At 53.2% G+C, this 23727-nt stretch overlaps 9 protein-coding genes across 9 annotated transcripts; 3 read left to right on the top strand and 6 right to left on the bottom strand.

Annotated features, from left to right (window-relative positions):
- Positions 1-1255: 1255 nt before the first annotated feature.
- On the bottom strand, positions 1256-2389 carry PG994_009320 (uncharacterized protein; the record flags this gene model as incomplete). The annotated part of the gene is made up of 1 exon (XM_066860729.1): positions 1256-2389. One exon carries the CDS (start codon positions 2387-2389, stop codon positions 1256-1258), a length of 1134 nt encoding a protein of 377 aa, XP_066714318.1.
- Positions 2390-3267: 878 nt separating this feature from the next.
- On the bottom strand, positions 3268-5199 carry PG994_009319 (Alternative nadh-dehydrogenase; the record flags this gene model as incomplete). The annotated part of the gene is made up of 3 exons (XM_066860728.1): positions 3268-3341; positions 3400-4704; positions 4812-5199. The coding sequence occupies 3 exons, from the start codon at positions 5197-5199 to the stop codon at positions 3268-3270; spliced, it is 1767 nt and encodes a 588-aa protein (XP_066714317.1).
- A 1295-nt stretch (positions 5200-6494) lies between these two features.
- Positions 6495-6841, bottom strand: PG994_009318 (uncharacterized protein; the record flags this gene model as incomplete). The annotated part of the gene is made up of 2 exons (XM_066860727.1): positions 6495-6608; positions 6737-6841. 2 exons carry the CDS (start codon positions 6839-6841, stop codon positions 6495-6497), a joined length of 219 nt encoding a protein of 72 aa, XP_066714316.1.
- Positions 6842-8040: 1199 nt separating this feature from the next.
- On the bottom strand, positions 8041-8436 carry PG994_009317 (uncharacterized protein; the record flags this gene model as incomplete). Its single annotated transcript, XM_066860726.1, has 1 exon — positions 8041-8436. The coding sequence occupies one exon, from the start codon at positions 8434-8436 to the stop codon at positions 8041-8043; it is 396 nt and encodes a 131-aa protein (XP_066714315.1).
- Positions 8437-10418: 1982 nt separating this feature from the next.
- Positions 10419-11879, bottom strand: PG994_009316 (N-acetyltransferase; the record flags this gene model as incomplete). The annotated part of the gene is made up of 4 exons (XM_066860725.1): positions 10419-10748; positions 11031-11270; positions 11650-11701; positions 11818-11879. The coding sequence occupies 4 exons, from the start codon at positions 11877-11879 to the stop codon at positions 10419-10421; spliced, it is 684 nt and encodes a 227-aa protein (XP_066714314.1).
- A 2178-nt stretch (positions 11880-14057) lies between these two features.
- PG994_009315 (uncharacterized protein) lies at positions 14058-15618 on the top strand (the record flags this gene model as incomplete). The annotated part of the gene is made up of 3 exons (XM_066860724.1): positions 14058-14465; positions 14524-14770; positions 14828-15618. 3 exons carry the CDS (start codon positions 14058-14060, stop codon positions 15616-15618), a joined length of 1446 nt encoding a protein of 481 aa, XP_066714313.1.
- A 1850-nt stretch (positions 15619-17468) lies between these two features.
- PG994_009314 (uncharacterized protein) lies at positions 17469-18881 on the top strand (the record flags this gene model as incomplete). Its single annotated transcript, XM_066860723.1, has 1 exon — positions 17469-18881. The coding sequence occupies one exon, from the start codon at positions 17469-17471 to the stop codon at positions 18879-18881; it is 1413 nt and encodes a 470-aa protein (XP_066714312.1).
- A 1626-nt stretch (positions 18882-20507) lies between these two features.
- On the top strand, positions 20508-21858 carry PG994_009313 (uncharacterized protein; the record flags this gene model as incomplete). The annotated part of the gene is made up of 5 exons (XM_066860722.1): positions 20508-20721; positions 20834-21046; positions 21097-21185; positions 21267-21518; positions 21586-21858. 5 exons carry the CDS (start codon positions 20508-20510, stop codon positions 21856-21858), a joined length of 1041 nt encoding a protein of 346 aa, XP_066714311.1.
- Positions 21859-22310: 452 nt separating this feature from the next.
- Positions 22311-23398, bottom strand: PG994_009312 (synaptobrevin; the record flags this gene model as incomplete). Its single annotated transcript, XM_066860721.1, has 2 exons — positions 22311-23165; positions 23225-23398. 2 exons carry the CDS (start codon positions 23396-23398, stop codon positions 22311-22313), a joined length of 1029 nt encoding a protein of 342 aa, XP_066714310.1.
- Between the last annotated feature and the right edge of the window lie 329 nt (positions 23399-23727).

Here is a 23727-nt window from a genome sequence, read left to right as displayed (position 1 = left end):
CCAACGAGACCCCTGACTAGCACTTTTGGGCCAGTCATTCGCTGACTGATGGTGTGCCGCAAGTTTCAACAACCCGACCAGAGACCTGTTTTTCACTTACTCACTATGTGCCACCAACGGCCAACCGATCAGGCAGATTGGCATGCGACGCAACTCCTTGGCAGTCTGTGTTTTATCAGTTGAACGAACGTCCTTGCATCAGACAACAGACAGACAACGCATCAAGACCGCACGGGCAGGAGCTATGCATCTAAAAGCTGAAGATTTATTGTCTGGTGTTGTCGTCGTCAGATCCACACTTCAAATGATTTGGAGCACTAGCAGTCTGGGATGGACCATATTTAACCTTACCACCAACCTCATATAGCTTCAGTCGGGACTTGGGAAGCAAGGTTATAGCAGCATATTAAAGTTCTTCTTACTGACTTGAATGGCGGCTCGTCCGAAGATGCAGCACTTATCAGCATCAGCCACCACAACTTCCGCAATGCGCCAGACGAATGGATGTGGAGGGGAGACTTTAGGTTAGCTGAACGGCTTTGTATCGCCAGGTGTGTGCTTTTTGTTGCGGGCCGGGGCGGTCTCAACGGTAATTTCGGGGGGGGGGCCCAGTCCACTGCCCAGTCCAATGCATCGCGACATTGCGCCTCCCTACCAGACTCCTATAAGGAGTGGTGCATCAAGTAAACAAAACACTAGCTGTGCGATCTGGCCCAGCACCTGTTCATCAGATCGACTTCCTCTTATCGCGTCGGGACGGTTCCCACAAACCTCCGATACGAGTGCGAACTTCACCCGTCCTCCTTTTTTCCCTTGAGAATCGAATTGTGGAATCACAATCTTCGAATTGTTCCGTAACCCCAGTGTTACCATTTTAGCAGTGAGGGGTCATGTGTTAACTTAACGACCAAAGGGTGGTCGGTCATGTTCAAAACTGTTCGTCCGGGCTATTACTTGACGAGAATGGTCCAGAAGAAGTAGACATAAGTCTCAATCGTATGAAGAAGATCAAAATCTTCCTCTGTATATATAGTGCGCGGTGGACATACCCTAGGTGAGACCTCGTTTGAACTTATGATACAACAAACTTGGTTCTCACGGCAGGCGAAACATCCTGCCATGTGGTCAAAAAGCGATGATGATATTCGGAGAAATAGTGTATCAATAGCCTCTGCATATGGTGGCACCACGCCGCCCCTATGCTTACAAGAAAACCTCCTCGATAGCCGCCCCACCGCTATACCTACCCCTTTTCTCATAGCTTCTCCTTGAGCCTACCCCCCAGCACATCCTCGACGAAGCTCCCAATGTACCCATTCACCGTCTCCGGGTCCTGCCACATGCCCCAATGCCCTACACCCTTGACGACCTCCTTGCGCAGCCCGCCGGGACCCTCGAACCATTTCTCCGTGCCATCCGCCAGCGCAGGCGGCAGCGTGATATCCTTCTCGGCCATGACGACCATGGCCGGACACTTAAACCGCCATTCCTTCTTCGGGGAATTCGAATCCCCCCCCTGCGGGACGAAGCGCGGCAGCTCGTCCTCGAAGTTGAGCCGCCGGGTCCGGTACCAGTTCGTCGGCCCGTGGAGTCCGTGGCGGCTATACTCGCGGACGTAAAAGTCGACCATGTCGGGGCTCATGAGGGACGCAGGCCCGACCCCGGCGTCGAGCGCGCTCTCGACAACGCCCGTCTGCGTGCTGAACGCGAACTTGGGCCGGCCGGTGCCACCAGCTTCGGAGGCGGAGGCGACGGAGCCGCCGTAGATAGCGTTGATGAACGCGCGGAGCCGCGCGGGGCTCGCGTCCACGATGCGCTCGGCCTCGGGCGACGCCAGCTGCAGCTGGTAGCGAAAGCTCGGCACGCGCTCGACGAGCTCCTCGCCCTCGACGAGGCGGCGCAGCGGCGGCGCGAAGGGCACGTTCAAACTAAACACGGCGCGCACCAGGTCCGGACACCACATGGCGACGCGCCAGACGGCGGCGCCGCCCCAGTCGTGACCGCCGAGGATGACGGGCTCCTGCCTGCCGCCGTCGGGGCCCAGCACGTGCGCGACCAGGGCGCGCATCTGCGCCGCGATGTTGCGCAGCGTGTAGGCGGCGGGGTCGGCGGGCGCCGACGTGCGGCCGTAGCCGAGCATGTCGGGCGCGATGACGCGGCACCGCAGCGTCTTCGCCAGGTAGGGCACTTGGTAGCGCCAGGCCATGCCGAGGTCCGGCCAGCCGTGGACGAGCAGGATGGTGGCGCGCGGGGCGTCGGGCCCCGGCGGCGTCGCCAGCATGTAATGGTAGGTGTAGGGCCCAATCTCGGCGTCGAGATGCTGGACGCGCGGATCCCCGGGGACGAGGGTATCGACCGTGGTGGAATAGGCTGGTTTGTTTGCTGCCATAATGAACAATTATGAGCCTTTCGGGTGTGATGCTCTCTCGTAGAACTGTAAGTGATGGTGATACCGCAAAGCAAGATGCTGATGATGCGACTGGCAATCCTACATGGATAGGCTGGTATGACGTTCAAGGCGCTTCATCAGATATATCAAGCCTGCAATCTTGATTGCCACTTATCAAAAACTAGAGCACACGAATGATGAAGGATAATGTGATCCCTCACTTTCAATGCGATCCCGTCTGAAGTTATATGTACATACATGTAGGTTTAACAGTTGAGCCGACCGAGGTTCCCCCCGCCCGCATTCTGCATGCGGAGGAGGCGGACATCTTGCATACAGTAGTGTCATGCAGGCCAAGAGTTCGGGGGTGGTTACCACTGCAACATGATGAGTTCAGCAGCAAATCCAGCTTCACCAACGGGCACTTTAGGTACGATGGGCATGATGCTATAGGCCACCATAGGCCTAGTAAGGTACTGTATGTGTCCAATGATGTAGTCTACGCAATTTAGATAACTGAATGGCCCGCTGTTATGAGGGCAACTTAGGAGCCTGAAACGGGATCATGGCAGCTTCATGGATTGGGTCTTCATTCATACGTAGCATTAATAAGTAAAATTCTGTTCGTAAGGTGGCCCAGACAAAAGGAGGGCCTTCTAGATTCTTTCTTAGGTCTCGACTCGGCTGTAATATCTTACACCCTCCCAGGTTTGCGCTTTATTTCCAACCGTCTAGTATTCGGTGTCTATTTGGTTCCCCTCCTTAACTCCTTGCAAACAGAGGAACCCGTGGGAATGGTATCAAGCGCGACCTTGACCCTCGCGTGTAGTAGTAAAGAAAAACGGCGCTTTTTGTGTCAATCGATTGGAGAGTCACGCTTACTCTCGCGAGACATCACGGCCATAGACCTTGGCCTTGATCCAGTCCAGAGCGACCAGGACACGGTTTCGGGCTATGAAAGGTGTCAGCAACATGTCGTGATAAAAGGTAGATAGAATGGGGTTACTCACTGCTGAAGCACATGCTCAGGTAAGCACTTCTCCAGAACAGGTATGTCAACTTGCCACCAGAGGCAATGTTGCCGTTCAACCAGGCAACATCAGCAACGGCCTTTTCGCTGCCGATATAAGCCAGACTGCCTTGGTGCGAGTAGTGGAAGGGCTTGATGTCCTTGATGCGGCGGAGTTGGCGCTCCGTTGACTCAATCTCCTGGACGATCTGAGCAGAGTTGCCAGGCTGTACGTTCAGGGTCGAGCTCAGCTCGTGGACCTTGGCCTCGAGAGCCTCAGTCTTTGCCATGTTGTTGAAGAGGCGGGCAAGGAATGCGCCTTCCTGGGAAGCAACTTGGGCGGTGGGTGCGTATCCGGCAACGGCACAGTCTCCAACGGCCCAGATATCACGGGCGCCCTGTACGACAAGGTATTCGTTGACAGCGAGACCACGTCGGGAGTCCTTCTGTGCCGGAATTTGGCTCATGAGATCCTTGACCAAAGGTCGGAGAGCGTTACCAGTAGCCCATACGAGCAGACCGTAGGGGATCCTGGTCAATTCCTTCTTGCCATCGGGGCGGGTGATCTCGGCCTCAATGTACTTGTCCGTGACGTTCTTGACCATGGTCTTGGTCATGATCTCGATGTGCTCCTCCTTGAAGGTGCTCTCGGTGTAATCGATCAGCTGCTTGCTGAACATGGGCAGCACATTTGGCAGTGCCTCCACGAGAGTGACCTTGAAGCTATCGGCAATCTGGGGGACCAGCTTCTTGATGTCCTCATCGAAGAAGTCGCGAAGCTCGCCAGCAAACTCGACACCAGTGGGACCACCACCGACGACGACCATGTGCATGAGACGGGAGACCTCTTCGGGCTTCTGGTTCTTGAAACCGGCGGTCTCGACGCAGTCCATGATCTTGGTACGGATAGCCTGGGCATCTTTAATCTCCTTCAGGAAACAGCTGTTTTCACGGACACCGGGAATGCCAAAGGTAGCGTTCTCGGCACCGACACCAACGACCAACATATCGTAGGGGACTTCGGTCATGTTGACATCACCCTTGATGTCGCTGTTGTCGGAAATCTTAATTACCTTACGTTCAGCGTCGATGTGGGTGCATTCGGCTTCGTAGTACATGGCAGAAGCCTTCTTGGAGCGGAGGATCTGGCGGACGGGCTCCATGATGGAGCGGTGCTCGATGTTACCGGTCGTGCATGATGGCAGGAGAGGGGTGAAGAGGAAGTAGTTGCGCGGCGACACCACAATAACATTGTAGTTTTCCGTATCGAGCTTCTTCAAGAGCGCGACGGAGCCCCAGCCGGTACCTTTATCCCGTGACACACGTCAGTACCAAGATCCTGTGCTCACATGTACCTGAACCGAGAAGGCCGAGCCCAATTGGGTCAATCGGAAGGGTAGTTTGCCAACTTACCGAGAACGACCAAGTTCTTCTTGCTAGGGTCGGGCTGGAACTGAATATCGGGGTGACGAGAGCTGTAGCCATCGTAGATGACATAACCAATGGATCCGAGGACGTAGAGGTAGGTCAAGCGCCATGCCCAGCGAAAGTAGCGGAATTTGCGAGGCTTCTTGGCGGGAGCGGCATCAGCATAGGCACGTCGGGCTTGTCGCGATAAGCTCAGCGTAGGTCGGGTCTTGGATGTGAGGTTGGAGGCGAGCAGGAGGCTTCTGCGCGTAGATGACGTCGACAGCCTAGCGATTGATGCGACTGCGGGAACAGCAGAGAGCTGTCGCTGTGCAGCCCTGAGACCAAGCTGGGGGTCAGCAAGTCGGGTCAGAGCCCTCGAGGTCGAAGCCATGACACCAATTGGCCGAGTTTGAGCGACTTGAAGAATGTCGAGAGGATTCTTGAGTAGAATACGCTTTTCGTGAACGAGAAATTGGGGAGTTTCTTAGGTCAGAAGAAATAATTCTATAATAAGGGCGAGCTGCTGAGTCAATGAAAATGATGAGCGACTTTGCGACGAAGTGGGCCAAAACCAGGCAAAAGTGGACTTTTGGGCTGGAGACTTGGAAAAAAGGGAAACAGTGAAGACGTAGTTTCAACGTAGCTCGAGCTGAGCTGGGACGGCCCTGGTGCCTGGGATCCCAAAACCAAAAGGCTGGAAGAACGGGTCTGACTAGGTCTGACTACAATTGGATTGATAAGAAACTTGCCAGGGAAAAAAGGAAGAAAATTGTGTACTATGGATGTTGGGGGCCCTATGGATGTTTTACTGGCACAATCCCGCTATCAATCAATTCAATGCCTACTCCCTCACTCTCTGTCTGCTGTCCTCAAATGCTGGCCACATAGATAAGTCCATACGTGCGTGTCCTGCTCCTCCTCCCACACTCCCCCTCCCTTCACCCATTCCTGAACACACCGGAAAAATATTATTTTGCTCCATTCCCCCGAGTTTTGCTGTGACGGAAACGAGCATGCCCTGGCCCGCCCTGCACAGGAGCTTCACGATAGGTGCATCCTGGGCTGCTAGGCATGGGCCTTGGTGTCCGTTCAACTTTTCAGTGGGGCACGTTCCCGCTAAAGGAACGCAACTACGGAGTACAGCGGACTGGGCTCTTGGCTGCCGCACATTGGACGGATCGCCGGATGCACTTTCTAATTGCAGCTCATTTCGACCAGTTCAACTCGTGGTCAAGTTAATACGATACCCTCAATAGGAGAACCAAACAACACCCGAAGCAAACGTGATATGCTAGATGCAGGTGATGGATAATCCCAAAGTTAAGTCGCGGAGACCACTTCTTCAGCTTGACGCTCCACGTAACGGAAAGCCTAAGGTTCCGTCATACCTTGACGAAAACTAGGTGCTCTATAAATAATACCATGACCATGGCTATCCTCGTTTCGCGGCTTGTCGTTGTGTAGGAGATTTGTTTGATCAAGCTGGCAACGGCGGGCTTTAGCTCCCCTTCACATCCTATACTATACAGGGCCATCTCGTGTCTATTATAATCCCTATATAATCGCTCTTTATCTTAAGTGTTAGACTACTCGCAGTGCAACTCTTGACTCAAGCACGCGCCTATTCCTTCAGCCACTAGCGAGCTCAGGACGGACGGACGCTAACTGTAGGCGCCTTGGCCTAGTCTAGCCCAGAGACACAGACTCTGCTGCAGCCGGCCACGAGGCGGGCGGCTTGACGGGTGCAAGTTGTTTCTCGCTAAGTTGGTCGAGGCTCTGGACCAAGAGCTCCCGCATCGACTACTTACTAGATTAAGCCTTCCGGGGGTTCATAAGATCAAAGTGACGATCAGTACAGTCTACAAATTTGATGTCAGAAGCTCGGGTTGTGTACTTACACATACCGCATCTCAGTCGTCAAGTCATACGCCGGATAGTACGGAACCGCAGCTGAAAAGTTCCGAGCCTCGGATGAAGTCGGTGTGCGCCGAGGGCTTGCATACCTCACCCTCGACATCATCACAGAAGCTCATTGGCTTGGTATCTGCCCGTGTGCATTAATTTGACGTGATGCGAATTGAATTATGGGAATCATGGTCCGGGCCCACGTGTGTCGATATTTTGGGGCTGCTGCACATGACGTAGCAATCTGGGTTTAAGCGATGGAGCATCCAGATCGTAGTGGTTGGACTTGATCTGGCGTTGTGTACACGATTACATATGTATACAGGACCAAAAGAAACGCCTAATGGAGGCTTGCGGATGTAACCCCGATTGCCGCCGTACTGCAGCTCCGCACATGATATCATGTACGTACAACACACTGTACCTGCCATAGCACGCCGAGGGACGACCGACCCGGCGGTCCGGTACTTGACAAATACAAGAGTTATTAGCAACATATAGTGGGTTCTAGACGTGGATGAACAAAGGTTCGCCAAGTTCTGGCGCGGATGAGTCGGCGACTAACATGACCATTGACAGTGGCTACAGAATCAAGATCTGAGCATGGTAGGCATGCATGTCGACTGAGCGAACATTCAGGCGCAAGAGTGTACAGGCCGCCCGGCTCAGACATCTATCTCGGATGACTTCCCTCTACTGCATCTACCCAGGGTACCTCGCTTTATTTCCTTCATCGGCCCAGCTCCAGCAGCCACAACCGCAGCTCTTCCCGATCCACTCCCTCCTTTCCCATAACCCATATACGCCGGCCCGTCGTTGCACGGCCTCTTGCTGCTCCCGGGCCGCACCGCACAAACGAAATAGATTGTTCCATAATTCCTGGAAGAGGTCGATCGCCGCCAGCCTACGTCCGTCCCATATGATATATCCGCATCGGCACGGGTCGCGACGGTACTCTCGGTACACCCAGTGAGCCCGGCATTCTTCTGGGTATGCTCGTCCCCAGCCGTCCGCTGGCCCTGGTGCCTGGATCTGGTTTCAGCTGGAGAACATCATCATCGGGTGTCAACCACTCGAGGAAGACGATGTGGGTCGGCTCGTTTGCACCTCGAAGCCCGCCGTAGAGGGAAAGCTCCGTGGCGGGGGGACCAACGCCACCAGTGGGAATGATGAAATAGCCCGTAGCATTCCTCGCAGGTCTCAGCCTGGGGGATCTGATGCAGTTTCTCTGACCCCAAATAACATGATATGTTGTATGGAGGGCGTTTCAGCTAGACCGTATTCTACAATAAATGCGCCCCAAGCGGCATCGTGATCTACGATGCCATCAGAAGCTGTTGTCGTTCTCCCGTTGGCATATCTCTTGGCGTATTACATTGGTAGGTTTGGATGGATTGAGTTGAAACTCAGCCACGATTTCGTTTGCGAAGCTGATGCCGTATTCTTGCACTGCCAGATGAAGTCGTGCAGCCCGAAGAACTTCCAGTAGCGACCGAGACCTTGGCACAGCTGGTCTGTGGCGGAGATTCTCGTCCATGAAGCTGATGACGGTCCTCTCGCCACTGGACTCTTCGTCCTCCTCTAGGCCCGACCGCGTAAGCACGGAAGCAGCAATCGCCTCGGACGGTACGATGGCATCTACTTGGTTGAGCAGCACCTGTGTGGCAATGGCAGCCTCTGCCTCCAGGAACGCACCAACAGCAGAATGTGATAGAATGCTCATTAGCCAATCATTGTTGATCCTTCGTCAACCCTCGATGCTATCAGGCCCACGTGTTTTGGGGCTCAATACCAGTTCGTTGCTGAACGTTGCCCTCGTAACTCAGCCACGAACTCTGCTGTGTCAGACGAATGCAGTCTATTGACAAGTGGCAAGCTGATCTAGTAGGCCAAGAAGGGTGCCACTCTGCGACTTGCACTTTCTACCTAAAACACAATCGATTGAATAGAACCCGTCAGGATAATTTTAGTTCGTCAAGTTATGGATACACGTTTTCTTGTTCTTCTTGTCTTTCCAAGTCAGTCCAGCGGAAACAAAAGGCTCCCAAAGAAATCTTCCATAAACTTTGCTGTTATTACCATGCTTGTCGTGTATTATAAAATGCTAATCAGGGGCACCCCTATTAGTTATTTACAGTATTGTTCTATCCACAGTATATAGTTTTATGTCCATAACCCTGTTCTATTGACTTTCAATTCCCACAAGATATTGGAAAAGAACGAGTATCATGGATTTGAATAGCTCACGTAGATATATCAAGACTCCTCGTGTGTATTAAATAAATGGGGTACTCGAGACATCTTCAGACGGCACATCCTATCCGTTGGCAAGTTATTCGCGATAATCATGTTTTGTGGGAAAATGGGGTATTTGGATACAGTAACATTGGTCCATGTTCAATCTCGGGTTCCTTTCCTGGTCCAACCATGCTGATGATTTCCCCGAGTATAGTATTTGTTAAATATCTTCCTCTGCGGATTAGCTTGACATCCGGATCTGCTACCGTTGGCCATATCCCGGTATAAAGCTGAGACCAATTATGCTATTGTGACGTGTAAAATCTGCAATTACGTGACTGCTCTATTGTGTATTGATGGTATGTCGGAAAGGCAGAGCTTGAAACTCACCAAATGAATATGGACTTTTCCATAAATCTAAGGACAATATACAAAGAAGAACTAGACTCTGAATTCTTTGCGGTATAAACATTCAGGGTAAGACATGTGTATATTAATACAGGTAAAGAACTTACTGAATTCTTGATATCATGTTACTAGGAAGATGAAAGTATGGTGGGCACATGCGCATATTGGTTCGATCCCTATTATCCTTCCCGTCCCCCCAATAACAATAACAACATCGGGGGAGAGGAGGGGGTATAACACAGGATGAGACCGCCTGGGAGCGAGAAAAGACCCCTGGGGCGTAGTCGTGTTGACACGTAGGATATAGGAGTCTGAGATTAATTTTCATATCTTCATAGACTTTGAGTGTCTGAATAAGACCATAATATCTAGGTACAGTATGCATGATATCTGAGCATTTTCAGTACTGGCACGGCGATACTTGAGAATTCACAATGTGTATCAAATATTTTATATCTGACAATCACAGTTACTATAGACATGACAGAGATAACGAAACAAAGCTTCTCATCTGCATTTAATATTGATGAGGAATCATTATCGCTCAACTTCTCAACTGCTAGACGATACACCGATGTATTAGTTGAGACAGGGTATGTCGCCTTGCCTTCACCTATGTTCAATACTAGGAGTCATCAACTTAGAAGGAACGAGAGAGGCGTAGGCAGCGGTCACATACAATTTCATCACAGTGATATCCTTGTTACTTCAGATCTGCTAGAAGACGGCCCTATAACTATAACTAAGCCAGAGTCTATTTGAGGGGGAAAGGGGTTCGGACGGGTGTGTACCGGATGGTCTGTGAGATTCATATTTATTATAGATCTACTAAGTGAGGCTGCCGCCAAAGGTCTACCCATGAATGGAGTAGGTGTTTCAAGGTGCCCAACGCTTTACCGCTTTACCTTCAACACCACCTCAATCTCAGTGGTCACCCTCATTACCTCCCATGAGCAGCGGCCGTTGTCATAACCATGGCAGGCGCTTCGGCCAACGGCTAAATAGTTGGTGACGGGAGCTACCATTATGCGCCGAATGTTCAGATGGCACTGGCGTGACTTAATTGTCTTGCGGGCTGGCGTCGGGCTCTCTGACCATGGCGAACAGCTTGATTGCAGTGCCATCATCGTCACACTCGAGCTCTTTCGCGAAACGAAAGCCGAACCGGCCGTAAATCTGCATGTTTGGCTTATCGCGGCTCGACTCAAGGTAGCACTTCATGCCTTCGGCGTCGGCTTGGTCTGTGACTGCCTTCATCATCTGCCGGCCGACTCCCTTGCCTTGGGCCTCGGGTACGACAACCATGATGTTGAGAAAGTAGTATCCACGGCGATCGGTCCATACGGATGACTGCGCTTGGGCTTGGGCTTCCTTCCAGATGTAATACCGCTGCATATGGTAATAATCAGTAGGAGTGGAAGCGCTTATTGTCAATTGCGATCACCGGGGGTTTCAGCCGGACAAGAGAGGGGCCTAATCGAGTTAGGTAAGGAGGGGGCTTCCAAGGGGGTTAGAGATATGTATCCACAAGAACTACAACTCTTGTCTTGCCACTGAAGCGGAAGGGCTTGCGGAGGCCGAAAGGTATTTCGGTACTCCGGGATGCTCGAAATGCCGCGCCCCGTGATCTGCGAATAACGGAAACGAAACGACAAGGAATCCAAGACGCACCTTGACAATAAGACCGCCGCGACCATAGGATAGGTTCATGGAGACCTGGTTCAGCCATAGCTTCCAATCTTCGAGCCAATCATTCCAACTCCTGGACTTGTCCGCTTTCTGGGGTCTGAGCCAACAAGCGACGCCGAGGACTTGATCACTGCCCTCTTCCTTGGCTACATGGAAGATGCCATTGCGCATACCCCATCGACACCGAATTCCCAGGGACGCAGCATTACGTTGGGCGTTGAACTTTGCGAATGAATGTTAGCGTCCGCAGTACTGTGGCATGCTGATTGTTGCTGAAGGTATTTGTCAAAATCTAGAGCGCAAAAAGCTGGTAGAGCAAGGGGTGATCCCGCTGTGTGAATTTTGCAATTTAACCTTGTTCTGCCGCCAAGCTCATGGGCGACAGAGCGTAAGTAGCAGATAGATTCGTTCTCTTGTTTTCTGCAATCACTTGGCTGTGCGGCTCTTCCTAGATTTTCAGATCTGCAAGGGATCCACAACGTGAAACGGGATTGCTGGCTTGGCATGGAACATCTGGAAACAGACAGGCCAAGTCGGATTTCCCGATGAACGGCAGGCAACAGGCCACGCTGGGCAAAAACAAACACAGCAAGAGACCTACATTGGCTTTATCAAACACCCAATTGTTGTAAGGGTCGTCTGCGAATGCTTCCCTTGGAACAATTGCTGTTAGCCACGATCGGATGCCGACTGACTGGCCACGGTCCGTCTCCGTGTGCGCAGATGGGGTTTTAGGATCGCACGCAGTAAAATGGGATTCCACACGTACTGGATGGCCTTCACGGCACCAGGTATGTCGGCTTCCGTAAGGGCCGTGACCTTGATTGGCATGGCTGGGAAAGCAGAAAGTCTGAACGGCGAGACGAGGGAACTGTAAGCGATTCTCAGAAACAACGTTGAAGCACAAGCCACAGCTGATGACAGCAGCAGGCCAATAATTAACTTGAGAAGAATATAATATATTGAAACGTTTCAACACGGTAGGGTCTGGGTTCGTCGATAGAAGGGAAGAAAAGAAAGAAGCTTTGCACGATATCACATTTATTAGGTAATGAGATCACCTGCCATCGATATACATATTGCCAGATTGCCAGGTTGCTCGGTAATCTACATGCCTGTTACATACCTACATGTACCTACTGAAGTAGTTTGCGGGGGTGGTCCGCTATCGCTATCGATTTACCTGGGCAGGTGCCAAGTGGCTGTGCCGCCAGAGTGAGGGAAGGATCAATACACTTTGGCCCGGTTGTTTTTGTGAGGAAGGAAGATCAAACATTGAAGCAGCCCGAGGCGTCCATTGGGTAGGCAACCAATTGAAAGCTCATTGATGTCGGCTTGAACGAGTTAGGACTTCACTACGGGTCTCTCGCCATGATGTACAGACGCATACAAGACACAGGTAGTCCTCCTGGCTGGTGGAATTCAGATCAGAGATTCATCAATTTCCTCCGGCCTGGCTACGGCTTGGAATCAAGACTTGTCCCCGAAAGGATCATTCTCCATAACCCATAAACAATGAGATCAGGTCTTGCCTCCACATATCTGAGGTTTCTTTGCATCAATCAACCGCCACTTGCCGCAGGCGAAACCAGCCGAATGTTCAGGATCACCAGACGCTGACCATCATCCCTTCCCAATGCTTGCATTGCCATGCTTGTTTTCGCATCATCACGTCACAGTGCTTCCATGAGACGGGTCCAGGCCGGGTCCGGGCTGCGGACATAGGAAAACCCGGTATAGTGGTGATGTTTTATCATTCAGTTCATCGCTACGAGAGTCGAAGAGTCAGCACAGAGTCGAGTTGTCGATGTGCAAACGAGGACTATGGCTGTCTGGCTGGCTGGCTAGTCGTCTGGCCAGAAATCTGGCTGCCTGTGCATTTGGGTCTTCGCCCACCGGAATCTGGAGGGCCCGTTCAGATGGCATTTGAAACCTGCCGCCCCGCCACGGACCCCTGCTGAGACGCGGCATCCTTGACCATGATGTCGCAGGTTACTTCAGAACAGGCAAGCCAGCGCGCGCAAAGCAAAGCGTGAAAGCTGCCAGGCCTGCCAGCCTGCCAAACGGTGAACCATCACCACTAAGCGACGCAACTGTGACAGTAACAACGGCCCCTGGAAACCGTCTGGAAATGTCCCCCATATCGCAAACCACCCTCTCTCGGACCAATCGCAAGATGAGCCAGTTACCACCTTGCGCTGAACGGCACGCACACTGCATTGCTTGGAAGTCGGGATCCAGCACAAAATTGAGATGCCAAGAGATGCCACGGCCTTCGGAGGCAACTTTTACAGTTTGATTGGCCATTTCATCAGCCTCTTGCATGGCTGCCATGACTACACATCCACGCCTGTCCAGGGTTCCTTCTTTGTTACGGTGCGCTCGCAGCCCTTGACCCGGATACGCACGAGAAGGATGACCCGGCTCTCGCAGTGACAGACGACGAGCACTCCTTAAGCTAGGACACTATGCTCTCGGTAGCAGTCGCATCGGACGGACCCTTTGCAGTACACGCAATAAAGTGGATTGGTGTGCACGGCCGTGAACGAGCAAGACCCGTTGCCTCCTCCGCCTCGCAGTACTCCCTCGTACCCCCCTTGAGGGATCTCGCGCAGGGCCATTTTTATGCTTTTGAGTCGTAGTCCCAAGAGTAGCCCGTCTCCATAGCCCATGATTTACGCATCTGAGGCACACTCTCCCACACCACCTACATACTACACACTCTCTTCTTCACTTCTCACTTTTCCACTTCAACCCTTCCATTCCCTCGTTTCTCAAGGCAGGCCTTTTGATTTTTCGGTTCATTGCCCCTAGTCTTGGGTTTTTATTCGATTCTTCTTGTTACTGGCTTGGCTCCTGTTAATTTTCTTACACTATAGACGTACACAGTCGTACTCTGTTCTCACTCGTTTTCCCTTCCCCGGCGATGTATTGAAGTTGAAGAGCGATTTATCACGCGCTGTGACGGAGGCTGCTGAATTGGGAAAAGAGATGCCCACTTGCGAAGAAATGGCACCACTCAACGAGAAAGCACAGCTTCTGAGGAGGTGGTTGAACGACTTGCCACCGATTGAAGAAGGCGCTGCTCAGGTCATCAGCGCCAACTACGATTCCATACAAACACGCGGCGATGAAAAATACTACGACCAGGACTCTAGTCGGCATCTGGAAGTATACCAGGACGATTCGTCAAGCAATGGATCATCAGATAGTGGCAAAACACCACCCAACAAAAACAAGAAGAAGCCTGCCAGTTCATTGTGGCTATCGGATCCTACCATCCAGCCAACAGAAACGATTTCAAAGGTTGGCCCGCCAGTCAGCGCGACGAACACCCACACCACCACAGCCCCGGTTATAGCATCGACAATGCGACCATCCAACGTGGACGTCACGAGTGTAGTCCTAAGCACGGCCGTGAGTAAATCGCACGGTTACTCGAGACTAAAAGAACTGGATCGCTAACAGAGAGCAGATTGCGACCAAGACCACATGGATCTCCGTCCCAATGATGACCACGACGCCACTGGATGCTATTACAAGCCAACCGCGCAAGGGTATTGACCAGCCTACTACGGCAACGTCAGCAACCGCTATGCCTCAAGTCACCGGTGACCAGGACAGAAATTACGACCATCCTGATCAACGACCCCATAGAAACCAGAGCAACAATGGTCTGGACGAGACAGGGGAGCACGTCCTGGTTGCCGCTGGATCCATAGGTATGACAAGCAGTTGCGCCCAGTCTAGCGAGTGAGGTTGGCTGACCACTTTTTTAGGAGCGTTCATACTGGTGTGCTTCGTTTCTTGGATTATTTATCGTACCCTGAAGAAGCCAGCTGATTCCGGCCCCGAGTTTTGGAGGAAGTTCCGCGGCCGTAAATCACCAGACAACGAGCGGGGAGATATGAACTCGATGGCAAATGCCGGCTACTACGGGGACGAGAAGACAATGCTGCCTATATCAGGGTCCTTGGCGCGATCGAACACGGTACACTCTCAGCAGACCATGATGCAACGGCCAATGGCACCAGGATCCGTAGTGATGATCCCTGCGGAAGAATACGCAACCCTGACCAAGAACCAGGCTCTGGCATTGAGCGAATACAACTCAACCCTGAGATCGCGAATGCCCGACGCTTATTTCAACCAGTCCGAGTTGGCACGTCAGCCTTCCGATGCGTACGACCCGACTCAACGACAGGCGTATCGTGCAAGTGACCTATCTTCGCTGTCTTCGGGCTTCGGAGACGGCGACATCATCCCAGAATCCGCCCTCAAACCGCCTCCGCCCCCGCCCCCGCCCCCGCCAGCGACACTGCAACCACCGCCGCCCGCCGCCAGTCGATTCTCATGGATGAGCCGAAGAGCGGGAGATAGGGAGACGGTCTATACGGCGACTAGTGAAGACCGGCCAGCCAGATATCGGAGTGTTAACAGCTGGGTCAATCAGCAAATAGGGCGCATCAAGAGAGCAGATGAGCGCAAACAAAACGATGACGAGGCACCACCGGTTCCTGGTGCCCCCAACCAATCGAGCAATTCGCAAACACCGGCAGGGTCTCGGTGACAACAATGATCAGGATCCTTGACATCTAGATAATACGACATGGACCTAGAAGACGATTTGGGCGACGCTTGGTGGACTGTGCGCAATAGACCTGCACAGTGTATCACTGTTTCTATTCCGCTAACTTGTATATACACTCTTATATTGTACCATGAAGATGTGGAGAGGGGTTGAGAGGGGATGAGAGGGGATGACAAAGGTTCAACTCTTGGTCTGGGCTGGCCTGGTGCCAGGTAGAGGGATGCTGGGGGTGTCGTATTTCCTCACTGGTGACCTTTACCATATGGGTACTCAGACACAAGTCGAGCTGCACACATGTATACAAACACATCTTCCAGGGGAGACCTGACGAAGGCATCGCAAGGCCGCGCGATGCCGGAAATATGGGAAGATGTAAGTCATACGTACAATAATCCAAACCAATCGAATCCTCAAACAGCTGCGGGAGCATGAGCAAATGAGCAACAGGTGTCTCGTATCGACTTTGAACCCAATCGACAATTAAGTTGGCGGATCAGATTGGTGATGTCCTCACCCTGGCAGTTTGGCTGTGAGGTTTGAGACGCGGAGAGGGGATTCCTCCACAGCGGTTTCGACCTGCGACAGCGAGCCAAGAAAAGAGCATGTTTCCTCAGCCACCAATCCGGGGAACATATCTGGATCACTCTCTGATATTTGAGCCCCGTGACAAGGCAACGCGGTGCCAAAAATAGGGTTCGCCAGAAGGTTCCAGTCTATTGGGATCGGGCATCTCGAAGAGAGTTGTTCGAATCGGGAGATGATGGGGGAGCTGACTAACAACCAACATGCGTACATGCGCATCATCCGCATCCTTTTGCTAGTGGGATATTTCTTAACCCAAAGACAGCAAGCAGTTCATGTATCGAGAAATATTTCAGAGTATTCCCAACTTTCGATAGCCCACGATCCTGGAGTGACCGCGCGTTCCGACGGTCGCAATCGAAAGACGACGAACATGTTCTTAATTAAGTTCTTGCAGCAAACATTAGGCACATATGCAAACAACACTGCCCTGTTCTGAGAGCTGAGCTGGACTCGGCCAATCAGTGTGCAGCAGCAGCATGGAGTCAGGAGTGGCTTAGACTTGGCAGCACTTGGACCGGCTGCAGAATCGAGTGACGACAGCAGCTGCACATTCCTCAAGCCTTGGCTTAGGGTCTTTCCTTTCCAAGACACAGCCCACCAAAGCACACCCACCAACTGCTCCTCCCCCACCACCAAGCCCACCAACCTACCCGGGAAATGGCAAGTCAGCGGGTAGCGGATCGCCGCAAACAGCAGAACCATGGAACGACCACGCCCACCCTCCTTCAAGCCCACTCGTGCGCAGGCTTCTAGAATGGTTGACATTAATTATTAACAGATCCCTCTTCTTCTTGTTCTAGCCTGCAACTACAATAGAATGCGAATCCGTTGATTGAAGCCATGTCGTCGTAATCATCCCAAACCCAGCTATCAGTTTCCGCCGTCTGCGCGCCCCAGAACCAAAAGCTGCGCAGTTTCACCATCTTTTGACACAGCCTTGCTTGCGCTGATCCAATCCCCCGAGATTCGTCAGCCCAGTCCTGAGGCTTCAAAGCTTTCGTTCTCCTGACCTTCGAGTCATTGACTTCCTATTATAACCTTCTTTCGTTTCAAACCTGTCACCATTCTCGGTGTAAAGAGAGTCCTGTCCAACAATCACAAGCGTTCCGGCAACGCCAGTGTACCTAGACCAGACCCATCACTACCACCTTCGTGTTGCTGTTGGTTTTCCTCCCCAGCCAGCGTTCCCGCAGCAGCCAGCTCACTCCCGACTGGAGAACCACCCCAGTATCCGATAGCCAACCATGCTCGACGAAAACTTGCCCACCTTTTTCTCTCGGCTCTCGACCGAGAACCCGCTCTCGACCGTCGTCTACTTCACCCAGAACGGCTCCGAGCCAGCCCCCGAGTACACTTTCAGGCGGCCCAACCCACAGCGGCCCGAGTCCAAGAACAAGTTCGCCTTGGCCCCGGGCGATGCATTCAGCCAAGACGTCATCTTTGCCGAGGTGCTCATCGAACCTGAGTGGCAGCAGCCCACGCTGTCCGCCGCCGAGATCCGCGCCCAGAATGGCGTCCTGCCGCCCCCCGTTCCGCTTATCCCAGACGGATTCGTCATCCAGCTATACAACCCCGACCAGCAGGTCGCCGTGAGGGGTGAGAAGAGCACCTGGACGGGGAAGGAGTCGTGGGACTTTGAGCTGCCCCAGCAGAGCTTCCGCATGCCGTCCGCCTCGCAGCTGGACCGGCAGCAGAACGATCCGGTCGCCAGTGAGCTGACGCCCAAGGTCTGCTTCAAGTGGAAGCGCGATAGCAAGTTCTCCAAGGACATGACGTGCTACCTGACGGGGACGTCCATGGCAGGTAAGAAGAGCAAAGACCCGGATATCACCATCGCGTTGTACAAGCAGGGCCGAGAGCCCGGTCTCACCATATACGAGCCCAACTTGCGGAGAGTGGAAGTCGAGGACCGCAAGGGACTCGAGGTGGTGCTGCTGTTGGGGGCTGAGACCATCCGCGACATCTACCTGTTCCCCAGCAGGGACTCTTTCAATATCGTGGGCGCCCCGCCTCCGGCCAGGCGGAAGAACTCGCGTCCCATCCCGTCTTCGTCATCCCCCAAGCCGCTCTCCTCTTCCAGCCCGGCACACACCATGAGCGGCGGTCTCGGCAGTGGGCCACCCGGCGCGGCGTCCTCGTCGACCACCAATAACATGGCGCCCCCGGCGAGGCGGCAGACGGCGGAGATTGATGCCGAGACCAAGCGCCTGCAGGCCATGGTGGAGCAGGAGGAGCGCGAGCGCGAGAAGCGCGACCAGGCGGAGCAAAAGCGCATCAAGAAGATGCTCGAGGAGGAGGACAAGGAGCGCCGCCGTCGCGAAGCCGAAATCGCCCAGGAGACGGAGCGGCTGCGGCGGGAGTACGGCGTCCAGGGGCAGGACATCGACGCCCAAAGGCCGCAGGTCCCGCCTCGGCACTCGCAACAGCTGCATCCCAACGGCATGGCGGGCGGTATGGCGCAGCAGCCGCCCCCGCGACCCATGAGTGCGGAGCCGCCGCATAACAATTCCATGCATGGCGGGCTCAGTAGTTGGTGGCATGGTCACGCTGGTCGCGGCGGAGGCCCTCCGCAGCAGCAAGCTGGCCCGTCGAGGAGGAGGGGCATTAGCGACGTGGCTACGAACAAGGTCCAGAAGAAGCATAGTGTGTTCTTCTGATTTACAGGAGAAGGGTCTCCGATGGTGGAAGGATACTTCTACTACTGGGTAACTTCCGGTGGCGGTTGGATTTGGAATCCAACAACGATGCCAGTGGTTTTTGGGCTGCTTTATATGTGGGATTTGCATAGCGTGGCCTTTTCTCAGAGGGGCGGCGTTCAGGGGTCAACGTTTTTTCATGGGCATGAATGCGTATTGTAGGTCAGCATGTGCCTGCCCGCTCATGAGTTGTTGTAGAAATAATGAATGATATGAAATTTCAATAGCTTCGGAAGGTTTTCTTGTCCAAGTCTTTAGTGAAGCGCTCCTTTTGATATTCAACTCAAGCGAGCTGTGGTCGCCTTGTGCCCTTGCAGGGACAAGTACGAGCTCCAACATGTAGTTGGAGAATGGGATTCGGGACTGGGTGAGAAGCCGAACAGCCATGTGAAAACAAGTCGTGAGAGAACAGGATCTCTGAATGAAAGATCTGTACCATGCCTTTTGCTGTCGAAACTGTGTCGACCCAGTTGGGGTATAGGCTAAGTGACCTGTATTGGAGGTAAAATAGGAGACGGAAGGCCAAAGAGGCTGCTTTCATGCGACTAATATTCTTACGTTCTTAGCCAAATGTACATTGCAGACACTTGGCCCTGGTTACAAGCATCGGTGGGGAAGACTTCACTGCTTCTGTGCCATGTTTGGGAGTCGTAGTCAGCCTCCAAGAAGTTGGTCCAGTCGCCGCCCCTTTTCCATCAGGGAGCGTATCTTGCTACTCATGGGAATAACGGTGAGTGCAAATACAGGGGAGCTCAGATAAATGTCTCCTCCTACCATGATGTGACAGAGCATTCTCATTGGGGTCTTACACATCAGGCTTGAGTTGCCATCGCCGAAGAAAGATTGTTGCAGCCGCGTATAAGAACGACAAGTGTTCGGCCCTTTCCCACAGCGCCATCACGACAGCCTCGCATTCTTTTAACCAATACCTCCTTCTTGCCGGCTTAAATTCATCCAGGTCTCTCTCAACTGGACCGGTAATCTGTCCCATGTGGCTTCGTCCAGTTTCGCACCTTCCGGTTGGCAACGCGAGTTCTAAAAAGAGAGTGGCAGCTTCGGGTCGAGGCAAACCAAGGCCGCGACAATACATCTCCAGAATCTTCAAACAGTGACTTATCTTTCCATTTCTCTTCACCTTTCCCTTCAGCCCATCACAGCTTCCCTTATCCGCAGCATTACGCAAGGCAGTGACATTGAGTTTCTTGATCTACGTGAGAACTCCTCAGTATTGGTCACTCACTAGGTATCGAAGAGGACCCGTCTAGAAGTAAGTTACAAGCATAAGGTTACTACCCCGTGCCTCACAGCCCCGTATTCTAGAACTTCATCATCTCTCATTTGAGTTGCCTTCTTTATCTGTCAGTCATCTCTCGCCCTTTCTCATCCTCGAAAAATTCCGCATCCAGGATTTTATCTTCACTGCCTTTCTTTCTAACCGTCCCAAGCATCAACCCGTCTGAACTCCATCACACCATCTCAGTCTAGGTCCGGGAGACCATTCACTTTCTTTTCTCTTCTTTCCCTTCCACAACTTACAATATTCCCCTCTCACAACAGATAAACATCACCAGCACTCACTCACTCAACATGTCTCTGGTCACACCCCCCAGACCCATCTTCGGCGGCGTCGTGGTTGCCACGACGGGTAACGTCGACGAGGGCCGGAAGGACTGGTCCGACACGGATATCCAGCGCTGGATCAAAGCCTGGGGCGGAAGTTTCTCGTTCGATCTGGACCCCAAGGTCACGCACCTGCTGGCTACCTCCAAGGACCTTGATCCCAAGAAGCGAAGCGCCCGAGGTAAGTACATCGTAAGGAAGCAGCGTCAGCAGCAGCAGTAGTAACTCCGCTGCCCTTATCCGGTAAGTATCTTTTTTTCTCATCTCAGTTTACTAACTCCATGCTGCTTCAGTAAACTCGGCGCTTAAGCGTAAGAAGGGCCTTGTTATCGTCTCGTTGGACTGGCTCGAGGACTCGTTCATCAAGGGCCGCAAGCTGCCCACCGAGGGCTACCTGCTAGCAAAGGGCGGCCGCACTATCGCCGAGTCGACCAAGGACAAGCGCCTCCGGGCGCAGAAGAAGGAGGCGCAGAACGAGGTGCTGGCTAAGACCTACGTCCACCCTGGTAGGTTTCTCCACCACTAAACCCCGACGGTATCTAATCAATGTAAATAGGTCTGTTTAAGGCCTATACCGACGAGACGTTCTTCCGTTACGAGATCACCTTAACGGGCCGGGAGGACGGAGAACGGCACACTGTCACGGTGAGTAAACTCGGAACCCAGATCTGTCCCTCCATATAGAAAGCATACCTACTTACCACCGACGACTCTGCTCTCTACTAGCTCTTCGAGTCCAACGCCAAGCCGTACACGTACCAAGTCGGACGGGTTTACTACAAGAAAAAGGGCGCCAAGGCCATCTACGACCGCATGGAGGGCCCCGCGGCCGGCGGTCCTTTCGATACCGCTTTTAAGGACTTTACGAAGTTCTTCGCCCGTCAGACGGGCGTCGACTGGGACGAGCGCGTGACCGCCTTCCGTAAGGGTAAGGGTAAGGGCAATGTCGCGGGCCGTGGTTTCGTTTACGAGATTCCGGTAAGTTGAGAGTATAGGAAGGAGATGACGTAAAGAACAATATGCTAATATGTACCTATTAACGTAGGCGGGTGGCAAGCCGATCGGTTTGGTCAAGGGCAAGGTCCCTGACATGAACACCATTCTCGGCGAAGGATCTGACGATGCCGGCGGTGGCAGCGCAAGCGCCACCACTACTACTCTGCCCATCGTCGCACGATCGGTCACCGCCAACGCCTATGAGGATGCGGACGATAGCGGCATTGACATGGGAGATGATCCCAGCAGCACCGTCTCGGTGATTACCATCACGGTGAACGATGGCAGTGATGCTGACGATGAGGGTTACGGATCCTTGTAGAGGTGTTGGAACACCTTAGGAATATCATCTGGTGGATGGACGATCTCGAGGTTGAGCTTATGGCGGGCGATCTTTTCCAACCTTTTACAACGATAATGTATTTCGAGAAGAGGAGGGATATTGCCGGGGACAGGATCAGCTCATCTTACTGGGTGTTACACGCATGTTTGCGTTGAATTTACTTAGTTCATAATGCAATTTCAGTTAGTATCTTGAGACTAACATCGGAAGTGTCTGAAAATCGGGACAAGCGTGAGCGATGTTTTTTTCTTTTTACAAAATTGTGGCATTGAACGCTGTGCATACATGAATATATATATAGGTATCGTCGTCAAGTCGTGTTCCCCTCCTGTCCAAACGCCCTCTGTGGTGTTCGATAACTGTTACAGATTTTACCCCATTTCCCATTCGTTCTTTGCCTCAAAAGCGTAACTTCGGGAGCACAAACACGATCAGGATCGCGAGCACCCACATGCCCGCAATGGTGGCCATGAGGATGTACCGGCCGATGAGGCCGCGCCCTCGCTCATCTTGCGCAGCGTGCCCATGCGGCGCGCGGCGGCCTCGAGCCCGCGCTCGTTCTTGTCGAGCCCCGTGCCGGCCGCATGGAGCACGTCCTTCTCCTCCTCGAGCGCGGTGGCGAAGGCGCGCGACGAGCTCTTGAGCGCCGAGGCCATGCCCAGCAGCGACTCCGTCAGCTTGTCCTGCTCGTCGCGCTGGTGGTCCAGGAGGGCCTCGGTGGTGGCCGTCGTCGAGAGCGCCGTCGTGGCCGCGGACGGCTTGTTGCCGAAGAGCTGGTTGCGGGCCGTGGTGTCGGCCGTGTCCGCTCCCGCTGGCGTATCGACACCACCTTTGCCACGGGTACGCACGGTCTGCGACGTTGCGGTGCCCGCTTGTTCTGGTATCCGTGGCGCGGGTACTGTGGTCGGCTGAGCCGCTGCAATGGGCTTCGTCTGTGACGAGGGTGTGGCTTGCGGTACGTGTAGAACCGTGACTTCTGCCTCGTCGTCCTCTTCCTGCTCGAACCATGCATCCCGGTCCTCGTCGTCGGCCCGTATCGGATTCGGGCTGTCGTCGGGCGTATGTATGATTCCGGCTAGCAGGTCCTCGCTTTCCTCGTCGCTCTCGTTCTCCTCATCGCTGTCTATGCTCAAGTCCTCCAGCTCGCGCAGACGTTCTGCCAGCTGCTCGAAAAGTTCTCGTTTGCGGTTCAGGTCTGCTTGTATGTCCTGGCGGCGGGCGTGGACTTTGACGCTGGACGCATCCTGCTCGACCTTGGTGAGGAGCGTTCGCGCATATTCGAGGTTCTATAGAGCGTTGCGCGCTGTGTCAGTGGGTGGGCTGTAACGTGAGAGGCAGTACGTACGATTCCGACTTTGTTGCGTTCGTATTCGCTTGTGCGTAAGCGTCGCTCTTGGTCAGCGCTGGCTTGCAGGATATTCTGCTGCAGACGCGCGAGCAGGCGATTCAGATCTGTCAAGGAGTCTGGGTTGGAGACGCTCCGGCGTGGCGTCATCGGTGCTTGTGTGAGGCGAGCCATGATGGCGATGGCATGCGACTGATTGACTGACTGGTCTTGGCCAATAAAACTCGTAGCTGCTGGGGTCGCTCAGGAAGGAAAGACGAAGAAGAAGCAGGTATATCTTAACCAAATGAGGGATGCTTGTTTACGTGGCTTGGGCCGTTGTGTTGTTGACACTGGCAAGGCTTCTACCCCGGATCCCCGGGATCTATAGAGTTGGCAGTTAGTGGTTGCATCAGCAAGGCCAACAACGTGTCGTGTGTCATTTAGCATTTACCAGCCTAATTTTAGTGGCCAACAAAAGGCCATAAGCTGCTAAAGCTCCTGCAGGGCCCGGTTGGTGGGGC

This window comes from Apiospora phragmitis (genome assembly GCF_038363925.1).
Source record: "Apiospora phragmitis strain CBS 135458 chromosome Unknown utg000008l:1.0-3514335.0:1.0-3519231.0, whole genome shotgun sequence".
Lineage (NCBI taxonomy): Eukaryota > Fungi > Ascomycota > Sordariomycetes > Amphisphaeriales > Apiosporaceae > Apiospora > Apiospora phragmitis.
Note: the sequence above shows the minus strand (reverse complement) of the source record. Positions and strands in the feature narration are given on the sequence as shown.